The sequence below is a fragment of the Malus domestica genome, chromosome 13 (assembly GCF_042453785.1).
Source record: "Malus domestica chromosome 13, GDT2T_hap1".
Lineage (NCBI taxonomy): Eukaryota > Viridiplantae > Streptophyta > Magnoliopsida > Rosales > Rosaceae > Malus > Malus domestica.
This window is the reverse complement of record NC_091673.1, coordinates 28209553-28222316: the sequence shown is the minus strand read 5'-3', so window position 1 is coordinate 28222316 and position 12764 is coordinate 28209553. Positions and strand designations below refer to the sequence as shown.

General features: G+C 42.2%; 1 protein-coding gene across 3 annotated transcripts; it reads left to right on the top strand.

Moving 5' to 3' along the window:
- Positions 1–343: 343 nt before the first annotated feature.
- On the top strand, positions 344–5733 carry LOC103405362 (uncharacterized). Of its 3 annotated transcripts, XM_008344344.4 has the most exons (5): positions 513–1120; positions 1221–1890; positions 2380–2685; positions 3113–3204; positions 4383–5733. In XM_008344344.4, exons 1-5 carry the CDS (start codon positions 921–923, stop codon positions 5251–5253), a joined length of 2139 nt encoding a protein of 712 aa, XP_008342566.1. In that variant the 5' UTR covers positions 513–920; the 3' UTR covers positions 5254–5733. The 3 variants fall into 3 exon arrangements, with proteins under 3 accessions (XP_008342567.1, XP_008342565.1, XP_008342566.1); XM_008344343.4 differs by having other exon boundaries at positions 345–1890; XM_008344345.4 differs by lacking the exon at positions 2380–2685 and having other exon boundaries at positions 344–1890.
- Positions 5734–12764: the final 7031 nt, after the last annotated feature.

Sequence of the window (12764 nt, the reverse complement as noted above, 5' to 3'; positions counted from 1 at the left end):
GGGATAGCAGACAATCCTTGTCCTCATTACCATTCCCATTCCCACCTGTACTTTCCTCATCGTTCCTTCTTGGTCTAGTTTTATTTTTGCCCATCTTCTTGGTCTTGTTAAAAAATTGCTTTCTAAATCTTTATTGTGATCTGGAATTTTCTCCCTAAGTAGTTTAATAATTTTTTTTTAACAAATGATATTATCTCTCTTTAGCAATAATATAGTCCAAATATGTTTTTGTCGAAAATCAAACTTAAAACATCTTACTTAAAAATATAAAAAAAATACTACTAGATCGTAATAGTTAAAGAACAAAAATAATAAAATCCAAGCAATGTTCCCAAAACCGGTTCCTTTCCCTCCTTTTGGGTTTTATTTCGGTTGCATTACATATATTTTATTTACCTAATAAATTATGTTGTTTGCTCTTCTGGGTGGGTTTGGTGATGTTCTTTGTCATTAATGTCATTTGTTTAAACCTCCTTGTTAAATTCTTTTTGTTGATGATTTGATATAATTTGAATATAAAACTTGGTGTGTGGGGTGCCCTCTAATTTTCTCCTTTTTTTCCTTTTCCTGAAAAAGATGTTCACCGTTATTACTGCCAAAAGCTCTCACATACCATTACCTCAATAATCTTGTGTTCTGCAATGCATTGCGTTTTCTGTGATTAACCCTTTCTTTGGTAACAAATTTCATTTACTTCTGACGTTTCCTCACGTTTTCGTACCCGTCAAAATCCTCAGATCAAATTCTTGGAACTAAGAAAAAAAATTAGGAAAAACCCTTTTTCTCCATCTGGGGATTGAGAAAAACCCTTATTTTTTTTCTTCCCTTTTAGTGATTTTCTCTTCTGGGTGTTGAAAATTGTTGAATTTTCCATCTGGGTTCTGGAAAAAAACCATTTATTGTGCAGTGTTCGTGTGTTAATGCGTGAAAGCTTGAAGCTTTTTCATCTGGGTTTGGAATTTTTACCTCTGATGCCAATTGGGGGCGTCCAAAATGGCGAATCTTGTCCCTGGCGTTCTCCTCAAGCTGCTACAGCATATGAACACGGATGTCAAAGTCGCCGGCGAGCACAGGTCGTCTCTGTTGCAAGTGGTGAGCATTGTTCCGGCGCTTGCAGGCGGTGAGCTTTTCCCAAACCAAGGTTTCTATCTTAAGGTATCAGATTCCTCTCATGCCACCTATGTATCTCTCCCTGATGAACATGATGATTTAATTCTCAGTGATAAGATTCAACTGGGTCAGTTTATTCATGTCGACCGGCTTCAGGCTGCCACCCCGGTCCCCATTCTCCAGGGGGTTAGGCCTGTGCCAGGGAGGCACTCTTGCGTAGGGAGCCCTGAAGACATCGTTGCAACTCATTCTCTTGGTTTTCTGAACAATAATTCGTCTTCGGGTTCGAAAACTTTAGAGAAAGTACAGTCTGAGTATAAGGTATTAGGAAATAGTCATGCCGGAGAAAGGGATAAACATGGACTAGTGAGGTCGAATAGTAGTGCTAAGGCGGATAAATTGGATAAGAAAATAGGGTCTTTTGACAGATCAAAGTCTCAGCCATCAAAACCTGCATTAACAATAGATATGAAGAGGGAACCTTTGCCGAGAATGAAGTCATTGAATTCACGGTCTATCCCGTCATCTCCATCAAGTTGTTATTCTTTGCCGACTTCTTTTGAGAAATTTGCAAATGGGATCAAGCATCATGCAAAAGTTAAGGGAACACCAAAGGTGGGAGTGGTGGAAAGGGCAAGTTCTGTACATGGGGCGAGTCCCGGGAGGAGATCAGTGGTGGGAAACCCAATAAAGAATTTTGTTCAGGGGTTTGAGCTGGAGGCCAAGGCCCTGAGGAAGAGCTGGGAAGGAAATATGGAGGGGAAGTCTAAAGAGATGTCTGTAAGTTCAATAATTCTTGAATCTTGAATTGGAATTTGTGTCAATTTAGGTTTTACTGGATGTTTTTTTGTGTATATGTAAGTTTGGTTGATTTTTTTTTATTTGTTTGCTGTATTTGATAATGATTTCTTTGGAGGCCCCGTTTGGTATCCTTCTTGGATCCAATATTTTTCAAACTAATGATTACTAAGTACTTTAGGTGCATTCATCATTTTTTTTAAACCATAAATCATTTTCAAATTGATACGAAACACCCCACATTTTCCCATTAGGTGGATCTTCAAAGAGAAAATTTTGATTTGGAGATAAGCAACTCAAAATTAAATGTGCCTGCATTTACGAATTGTATTTGAAAACTCTTTTGTCTTTTCTCACTGATTTTCATTTGATCTTGTTGTAGTTCCAAAAGATGTGGAAAGTAATTCAATGTTAGGTATTATTTTTCCTCTTATATCTAATATTAGAAAGAAAAAAAAACCATTTTGCCAGGCTCCTAGAAAAAGTATCTCAACTGAAAGGTTGCCATATAAAGAGGACAATAGGACCCAGATATCTGCAAAGTCATTGAAAGAGGAGAGTAAAGTTCAAACGTCAACAAAGAAATTTACAGCAAATGGAACTTTGAGTGATCTAGACAGGTCAAGTAAACTTAGAGTATCTGTTGGAAAGAAATCTTCAGATGTAGCCAGTAATGGATTTCCTGGAAACTTGTTCAGGGTTTCCTTAAATAACAGAAAATTGACTGATGGAGTTCCATGGGCTTCGCTCCCATTGTCAGTTGCAAAGCTTGGTAAGGTATATCTTTTGTAACATCTTAGATCTTGGTAATTGTCTCTGCATAAATCGTTATTTTCCTGCCTATTCAATGTACTACAGTGTTTTCCTTCTGAAATTACATTACTTAGAGACTGCTGAAGTGAACTAGAGAATGAAGTGACCAGATATCTGTTGTCCCATATTGTTCGTGCATATAGGGTTATGAGTTTGTGTTAATTTCTTAGTTTTTGTTCTGCTTTCTGTGCATTGTCTTTCTGACCCTAGTTTCTTAAATTAGGAGCCAAGTTAGTGAATGGGAATTTCCTTTTTCAGTCTGAGAAGGATATTAACTTTTACCTTAGGAATGAATTTTAGTGACATCTTTTCTGGTATCTGAAGATATATTATGTTCTACAGCTCAGCACTTCGTTTTTCTTATTATATACTTTTGAATCTGTTATCACAGGAAGTTATGAGGCACAGGGATGCTGCACAAATGGCAGCAAAAGAGGCGATGCAGGAGGCTTCTGCTGCAGAGAACTTACTACGATGTTTGAGGTATTAAGTTATAACTACATCGTATTGTGTTTGTCCATTCTTTTCCATAATATATCTGAGTACAACAAATGAGTCGAATTAAGGAAGTGAAGTTGTATATGATATAGTTATTGGACAATAAAAATGGTTGGACATTCAAACCTAGAAGATATGGAACAGTCAATAGAACTTTCTGAGTAGCGTAGTGTTATGTTTATTTTTTTAGTAGTTATTGACAGTATAATGCACCTCTCCCAGACCCTGCGTAAAGCGGGAGCCTTGTGCACTGGGTACGACGATCTATTGACAGTATAATGCAAAGATATGATCCATAGGGAATCCATGAGTCAGCTAGATCGCTTCAATTGCGTTTTTGTTGATAGTATATAGACTGATTACTTTCGTAATATACTCTTATGAGATGCTTGCTTGCTCGTTAGGAGCCATCCATGGAGTTCTTTAACTCTTATAGGATCACTTATGTAGTAACTCTTACTGTATAGATGGCTCAAAATTGTAGTTTGTTTGATAACACTGCGAAAATACATGAATTGTGATATCAGTAATATACTCAAACTAGGTCCGGGAATGATGGATTATAATTTCGAATAATTAAAAGATACCCAGAAGTGACCATTTCAACACCTTGACATGATCAAGAAAAATGCAGCTTTATAAAACATGCTTTTGTTAAACTAGGTGGTCAGCACATAAGGGTAGAGTGTTTTACCCAATCTAATAAGTTTTCAATAACCTGTTATTCGGCCGTCCGTGCTTTATGGTTTAGAGAGAATTTGTTGTACAATCAAGAATAGCCTGTGCTTGAAATAGGACACTAGAATGTGGGTGAAAGTTTGATTTGTACTTTGGAATGAATGGCACAGATGCTTAGGTATCGAAAGCTTTTTAATAGGGAATTTGGGAACATCAAACTAGGGGAAAATGCAATCCTACAGTATTTTCTAGACATTTTGTACTCAATTATGTGAATTCTTCGATAGCTCTCTCATGTTTCATTTATACTTCTAATTGTGACCAAGATTAATCTGCGTATCCGTGACTTTTTCCATTGGGTTTTTTTTTGTGGAGGCATGATGTTTCCAGAATTTTATATGATGTGAATTTTTCCATGGTTCTTGTCTAAGTACTCTAGTTCATTGTCTGACAATTTTTTGGTCCTTTTTTCCTCTGTCCTGCAGCATGTATTCAGAGCTAAGTACCTCTGCCAAGGAAGACAACCCTCAGCCTGCAGTAGAGCAGTTTCTTGCCCTCCATGCTAGTTTGAGTAATGCTCGCGTAGTTGCTGATTCTCTATCCAAAATCATGCCAGCTGGTTCTTCCCCAGACCGTGAAGAAACCCCCCCATCAGAAGTACTGAAGGTAGCTTCAGACAGACGTAAACAGGCAGCATCTTGGGTACAAGCTGCATTAGCCACCAATCTGTCATCTTTTGCTGTATTTAATAAAGAGTCCAGTTTAATCTCTGTTCAAGCTTCAGCTTCCTCTCAAAACCAAAAGATTGTCTCTGCAAATCAACCCGTGTTAGTTCTAGAAAATTCTACAAAGAATGCTTCAACAAAATCCCAAGGCAAACTTCGCCAGACGGTGGGTTCCAAGCTTGGGACACCAGGGACCCCTCGCCGACTAGGGGATGGATCAGTCATCAATCAAAAGCCGCAGGCACGACCTCTGCCTGAATGGAATAAAGGAAATGGCCTGGACGAGGTTGTTGACTTGGCTGAAAAGTTGCGACTGCAGTCACAAGCTTGGTTTTTGGGATTTGTGGAGAGGTTCCTAGATGCTGACGTTGACAGTTCAGCTCTTTCAGATAATGGACAAATAGCAGGAATGCTAACTCAGCTCAAGAGTGTGAATGATTGGTTGGATAACATTGGTTCTATTCAAGAAGGGGTTGAAACAACCGATGTTTCAGCGGAGACCATTGACAGCCTGAGGAAGAAGATCTATGAGTATCTTCTCACACATGTTGAATCTGCTGCCGCTGCACTTGGCGGTGGATCACAGTCATCACCTCGAATCCAAACACTAGATACAAAACTTAGAAAGTGAGTCGTTTAAAGTGTAGTTTGGCTGTGCGGGTTTTGGTGTCTGGCGTTGCATAAATGCAGCACCAAATGCCCTGAGAGCTGTGCCCTTTAACCACCAAGTGGTCCTAGGCGCTTATTGTGTTAATCTGTGTATATAACTTCACATGGGGTTTGAGGTATAGATGGAAGGGTTGTTACTTTCGGAAAGGGATCCTCCGGATCCCTTCTCCCTAATCCATCAAATCAGGGGATTTGTGCCATTGAAATTTGATCCCTGATTTGGTGGATTAGGAGAAAGGGATCTGGAGAGGATCCCCTTCCACTACTTTCAGGAGGGAATTTGATTTGAAGTGCGATGTCATTTTTTTCTTCTTCCATCGTTTGATGCAGTTGTCCCTGAAACTTTATGAGATTGAAAAAATTGTAAAGAGGGAAATTTTTTGTTTCTTACAGCATCAATGCCTGTTTCCAGATTTTATGAAGCATTGAAATTGTTTCTACACATTGGGGATTCTGTTTGGACTTCCAAAATCAATCGATTGGCCTCTTTCTACTTTTTGTTTCTTTTTTAGCGCAATCCTCTTCAATTGACCACCACGCTTCATGTTCAAACCCTCTTCTTCTTCTTAGCGTAGATTAGCTTGTATCAAAAGGTTCCTTGAGAGAAGAAACTGAGAAAATTATGAATAGGGGAAGGAATTAGTTGTTCCCATTCCTGGATTTTAAAGGTATTCGATTATAGATTTAATACCTTTTAGGGTGCGTTTGATTGTACTCACTAGCGTTCATTGGACTAGACTAGACGAAATATGTCACACCCCAAAAACGGGCACGTAACAGTGCCACGCTCTATTAGCAACACAATATTATAGTGTTAAAATTCAACACTATACATTACTGTAGACATCGAAATTTCGGTAAATAAATGTTGACCGATAAATCAAAGTGTCAACGCTCATGTATTACATAAATTTTACACGTAGCGTGTGACTCAATGAAAATTGAAATGAGTTGGAAAAGTCATCAAATAGGACACATGTCAACACCTCGCAGAAACGACTTATTTCATCTGGAATATTATATTCAAAATTAGGCTTTGGAAAATTCTATAAATACAAGCCCATTTCATTCATTTGGGGGAGGGAACCAAAATCATTAGGCAAAACTCTTGAAGCTCTGAAGCTCTGAAACTCCGAAGCTCTCAAGCATCCAGGTTCCCGAAGAATCAAGAAAGCGTTCTTCGTTCATCGTTCATCCTAAGATCAAGCCCCAACGGCCCTTTGGATCAACAATCATCCACCAATTCAAGATCAAGCCCCGACGGCCCTTGAAGAAAGTGTTCTTCGTTCATTGTTCATCGTTCATCCAAGATCAAACCCCAACGGCCCTTTGGATCAACAATCATCCACCAATTCAAGATCAAGCCCCGACGGCCTTTGAAGAAAGTGTTCTTCGTTCTTCGTTCTTCGTTCTTCGTTCTTCGTTCATCGCTCTTTCAAGATCAAGCCCCGACGGCCCTTGAAGAAAGCACCATCGTTCATCATCCGTTCATCCAAGATCAAGCCCCAACGGCCCTTTGGATCAACAAACGTCGACAAATCCACACACATCCAACCGTTCTTCAAGATTAAGCCCAAAAGCCCTTGAAGATCTGTTCATCACTGTTTCTTCAAGATCAAGCCCAAAAGCCCTTGAAGATCCGTTCATCACCGTTACTCAAGATCAAGCCCCAACGGCTCTTTGAAGATCCGCTCAAATCCACCTTCAAAGATCAAGCCCACGGCCCCTTGAAGAAACTTCCAACAGTTCATCCAAGATCAAGCCTCAACGGCCCTTGGATCAATCACACATCCACAAATATACACCTTATGGAGATCGAATCAGATGATCAAATTAGAGAGAGATTGTAACCCAAAATCATCAAACACATAATATTTGTTTGTGCACGTTGTTCTTGTCTCTTTTGTTTCAGGAATTTTCCGTGTTCACAAATTGGCACGCCTAGTGGGACAATCTCTACCTCTCATCTCTTTCTCCGTTCAAGAAATTCGAGCACACTTCCAAAATTAATGGCTTCAAGGAAGACTCAAACTGTTCCCGCAACTAGCGCAAAGAACAAGAGCGTCCTCGTCGCAAGAGGTGTCACTTTAGGCATCACGACTCGAAGCAAGGCAAGAGCTACTTCTGCCGCCTCTTTCACCTCTGCATCAACTCTGCCAAGGGAACAAGAGCACCCAAGGCACGAGCCTTTGATCACCTTAGCCTCACTAAAGGCACCAAAGGGCGAAAGTCCAAGGAAATACTCCGAATCCATGCTTTCCGATGCCGATTCGAGCGACAGTTCAGCCATGCAAGTCATGACCATTGGAGCAACTTCAATCGATGAGCAGCTGGCTCAAATGAATGAAGCAATCGCAAGGCTAACCCGAACTGTGGAAGAAAAAGACTTGCAAATCGCTGCACTCGTCAGCCGACTGGAGCCACAGGACGGCGATAACCCTAACCCAGAAGAGGAGCCTCTAGTGGAGAATATCGATGTGAAGTCGGAGACAGACCAAGCAGCGGCACTCATGGGATCTCTTTCTATCCAGCAACTGCAGGAGATGATCGCCAGCACCGTCAAGGCACAGTACGAAGGGAGCTCAAATACCTTCGGGTTGTACTCAAAGCCTTATTCAAAGAAGATTGATGCCCTAAAGATGCTGAGTGGATATCAACCACCAAAGTTCATGCAGTTTGATGGAAAAGGAAAGCCAAAGCAGCACGTTGCGCATTTCGTCAAAACTTGCAACAATGCGGGGACGGATGGAGACTACCTCGCCAAGCAGTTTGTGCGCTCGCTGAAAGGAAACGCCTTTGAGTGGTACACGGACCTAGAGCCTAAGTCCATCAACAGCTGGGAGCAATTGGAGTGGGAATTCCTCAACCGCTTCTACAGCACTCACCGCACTGTGAGCATGCTAGAGCTAATGAGCACAAAGCAATGGAAAGATGAGCTGGTCATTGACTACATCAACAGATGGCGCACTCTAAGCCTCGATTGTAAAGACAGGCTTTCAGAAACCTCTTCAATCGAGATGTGCATCCAAGGCATGCAATGGGATTTGCAATACATCCTTCAAGGCATCAAACCACGGACCTTCGAAGAGCTAGCCACCCGCGCCCATGACATGGAGTTGAGCATCGCCCATCATGGGAAGAAGGAACCGATCGCCGACTACAAGAACGATAAAGTTCTTGAGACAAAGGTGGAGAAGGCTGCATGGAAACCCACCAAGGAAGCGATGACGGTCAACACATCTCCCGTCAAAATCTCTACACGAGGCAAGGCGATTCAAGTCGAAGCTTTTCGTGATCAAGAGATGCGTAGACGCACTTTGAAGGAGCTTGAGGAGAAGACTTATCCATTCCCCGACTCTGATGTGGTTGCCATGCTGGATGACCTGTTGGACAAGAAGGTGATCGGTTTACCTGAGTGCAGATGGCCGGAAGAGATGAATCGTACCGACAGTCCAAGATACTGTAAATTCCACCGCTTCATCAGTCATCCGACAGAAAAATGCTTCGTGCTGAAAGATCTCATCATGAAGCTGGCTCAGAAAGGAATTATCGAGCTAGATCTTGACGATGTGGTGAAGTCAAATTATACCACCATCACTTATGGCTCTGTCAACTCAAAATTTTCACCTCCATCGTTGGGGGCATGCTCCAAAACCATGCCAGTCAAGCAAAGCAAAGTTGAAGAATGGACTCAAGTCACTCATAAGAAATTACCCAAGAAGCATACGTCTCCTCCACAAGTTCGCCAATCGGAAAGGGGGCAAAGCAGCTCTTGTCAACCTTCAAAGCAACGTGAACGTGTTGAAGATGATGAAACTTCAACACGAAGATCGTCCGTCCCCATCACAATGCGCGATTTCTTGCCCGAAGACTTCTTCAATCACTCGGTCAAGGCTCCTTGCTATGAAGATTGTGAGGAACGCCTTTCCAAAATTGCTTGACAAATTAACCAATGCTCCTTGTTCGCACGAGCCTAAACTGCACGAACCAATGCTCCTTGTTCGCACGAGCCTAAACTGCACAAACCAAAGCTCCTTGTCCGCACGAGCCTAAACTGTTGGACACGAGGCCCCTCGCCTGCACGAGCCTAAACTGCATGGCACAACGCTCCTGATCCGCACGAGCATAAAAGACGACACCAACGCTCCTGGTCTGCACGAGCATAAAAGGCAACACCAACGCTCCTGGCCTGCAAGAACATAAACTGTGTACGGCAAAATCATCATCAAAATCATCATCAAAACCATCATCAAAACCACCATCAAAACCGCCAAAAGCAATCCATCACCCATTTGAACTACGTTTTGACTTGATCTCTTTCTTTGGAAGGGTACGTAGGCAACTCGAATATTCAAAATTTGAGTTCAGTCACACCAAAATAAGGAATAAAGATTTAATTAAAAGTTTTGATGCTATTATAATTTCTTTGTACAAAAAAAAAAAAAAAAGGAAAAGAAAAAAAAATAATATATGAGTGTCTCGGCCCAACCCAGGACCGATCTCCCATCTCCTCATCGCCTCTCTTAAGAGAGCCCAAGCCCATCAGAGAAGAGGCTGCATCGAGCAGCAGCAGTAGCCACATTGTCAGCCATGGACCTCTCTTCGACGAAGAAGCCCTCTACATCAAGCACCGCCAGTTCCTCTACTACCGCGATGAGTTCGGTGACCTCGGCGAGCATGTGACAGTTGACCCCTCGCTGGTCTTCGAGAACGACCAGCTCCGGAACGCTTACATAGCTCTGCAGGCGTTGAAGCAGGCCATTCTTTCCGACCCGTTCAACATCACGGGCAATTGGGTCGGATCTAATGTCTGCAAGTACATCGGAGTTTTCTGCACCAAGGCGCCGACCTGAACAGAATCAAAGCCAATCTAAGTTGAGACTGAGCCCGCGAAGGCTGATAAGACTGGGTGGATAAAGCCGCAGGGAGCTTTGCCGTTATCGTTATTTGGGGAAGAGTAGGAAGAGGACTCCGGTGCGGGCGAGTCCAAGGTTGGGGACGTTGCAAACGAGGGATTTGCAAAAAAGGAGTCGAATTTGAATGTGAGAAGTGTTGGGATCGATGATTTGATTGCAAATTTGTACGGTCATAATCCAAAAGTCGTGGTTTGAAATGAGTCGGATTCGAATTTCGGTCCTGGAGGTTTCTGTCTCTCGATCTTCACGGCTTCTGCTCCCTCCTTCCTCATCGATCTCTCAAAAAACTAGGGTTTCTGCTTTCGAGCTCCAAATCCACCGACCTCCGTCATCCATCTTCGTCCTCCCGCCACCGTGCATACGTTGGCGTCGTCAACATTGTCACAGTCCTCGTCATCATCCTCAATGGTGGGTATAACAAGTACGAGCAGAGTCATGAGAGAGGCAGGTTTCTCCAGCACCAACGTCAAGAACAACTTGGAGGACTCATCAACGTCCTCCGTTTTCCAGTGTTATAGCAACTCCACCAACTCTTCCTCTTCACCCAATGCTTCGTCTCCGAATTCTCCTCCGGCATTTGCTGCAATTCCCAGGAACCCAGAAACCAGTTCGCCGAGATCGAAAAATGGGCATTCGCAACAAAGCCAGACCAGGCTGAGACCAACCGCCATTGTCGGAATAGTCGCCGGTGACATAGCGGGAATCGGAATCCTCGCTCTCGTTTTCCTGTACATATACAGATTGAAGAAGAAAAAGAGCACCAAGGCCGAGCAAGCGACGGCTTCGAGAGGCAATGGCTGAGTAATGATACCGACATCATCTCATTTTTGGCTCGAACCCAAATGCCGTCCGCCGGGCTCTTCCGCTTTAGCAATGGCTCGATGCTCTTTAAAAGTTGTTTAGGTTGGTGTCCTCGAACAGTCCCACCAAGTACTCCTCCGCCGCCTCCTAGAGCGCCGCCACGGCGCTGCTCTGGAACCTCAGATTGGTCTTGAAGTCCTGGGCGATCTCCCTCACCAGCCTTTGGAATGGCAGCTTGCGGATCAGGAGCTCCGTGCTCTTCTGGTACTTCCTGATCTCTCTCAGCGCCACCGTTCCCGGCCTGAAGCGGTGAGGCTTCTTCACTCTTCCGGTCGCTGGAGCAGACTTCCGGGCTGCCTTGGTGGCCAGCTACTTCCTTGGGGCCTTGCCTCCGGTCGATTTCCGGGCGGTTTGCTTGGTACGTGCCTTCAAGACAAGCTGTAGGGACTTCAAGAGATCACAGCGTTGCAGCCACCACCGTTCCGCCGCCTGCTCGCATCGACGAGTGCAGCTTCATCGCCGAGAAGACCAGAAAGGTCTTCAAAAGCTTCGATTCCAACGGCGATGGCAAGATCTCCGTCAAAGAACGTCCTCACGGCCCTCGAACTCAAAGTTAGGACTCTTCCTCCACACCTACCTCCTCCGTGCTCCTCCTTCTTCCTCCTCCAAGCTCCAATCCCGCACCCTATATATATATATATGTATGTATGTACGTATGTATGTATGTATGCATGAAAAAAAAAAAAAAAATTATAAAAAAAAGGAGACATGGTGCACCCGCCACCGAAAGCGAAAAATAAAAAATAAAAAAAAATAAAAAAATAAAAAAATAAAAAATGATGGTGTCAGCCATCATCCTAAAATATATATATATATATATATATAATAGTAGGTGCATATATATATATATATATATATATATATATATATATATATATATAATAGTAGGTGCATAATTAAAAAAAAAAAAAAAAGGAAATGAAGGTGGTGGTGCATCTGGCACCATGTGATATAAAAATAAAAAATAAAAAAAATTAATAAAAAAATTAAATTAAATTAAATTAAATTAAAAAGGAAGTGGTGGGTGTATCCAGCACTGAAAAAAAAAATATATATATAAAAAAATAAAAATAATAAATAAATTAAAAAAATAAATAATAAAAAATAAAAAGAAAAAAAAAATGGTGGAGCATCTGGCACCATGAGAAACATTTACAAATAAATATATATATATATATATATATATATATATATATATATAATGCATTTAGTAAAAGTCCATCTTTTATTTATTTCTCTAAACAATTTACATAAATTTGCATTATACATACTTAAAAAAAAAAAAAAAAAAATCAAATCAAATCAAATTTACAAGAGGGGATCTTCAAGGACGATCAGGTGCCGCCTCACCACTCGGCAGAGCTCCAGAAATGAGAGGCGCCGGAGGTTGACTGTTTGAAGTCACACCACTCGGCGGAACTCCAGGAAGAAGAGGCGCCGGAGGTTGACTATTTGAAGCCTCAGCAGTCGGCGGAGCCCCAGAAGACGAAGGCAAATGCTGCTGGAACAAACCTACAAACCGCTGATGATCAAGTAAAATCTGACCATCAGATTCCTGCATCTGGTCAATCTTCCTCTTCATGTTTGTCGCATAGCTATGTGCGAGCTTATGCAACTGTTTATTTTCCTGGTTGAGCCCTCTAATCTCCTGTTTAAGACTCATCACTTCAGCCGCCAATGATTCAACTTGACGGGT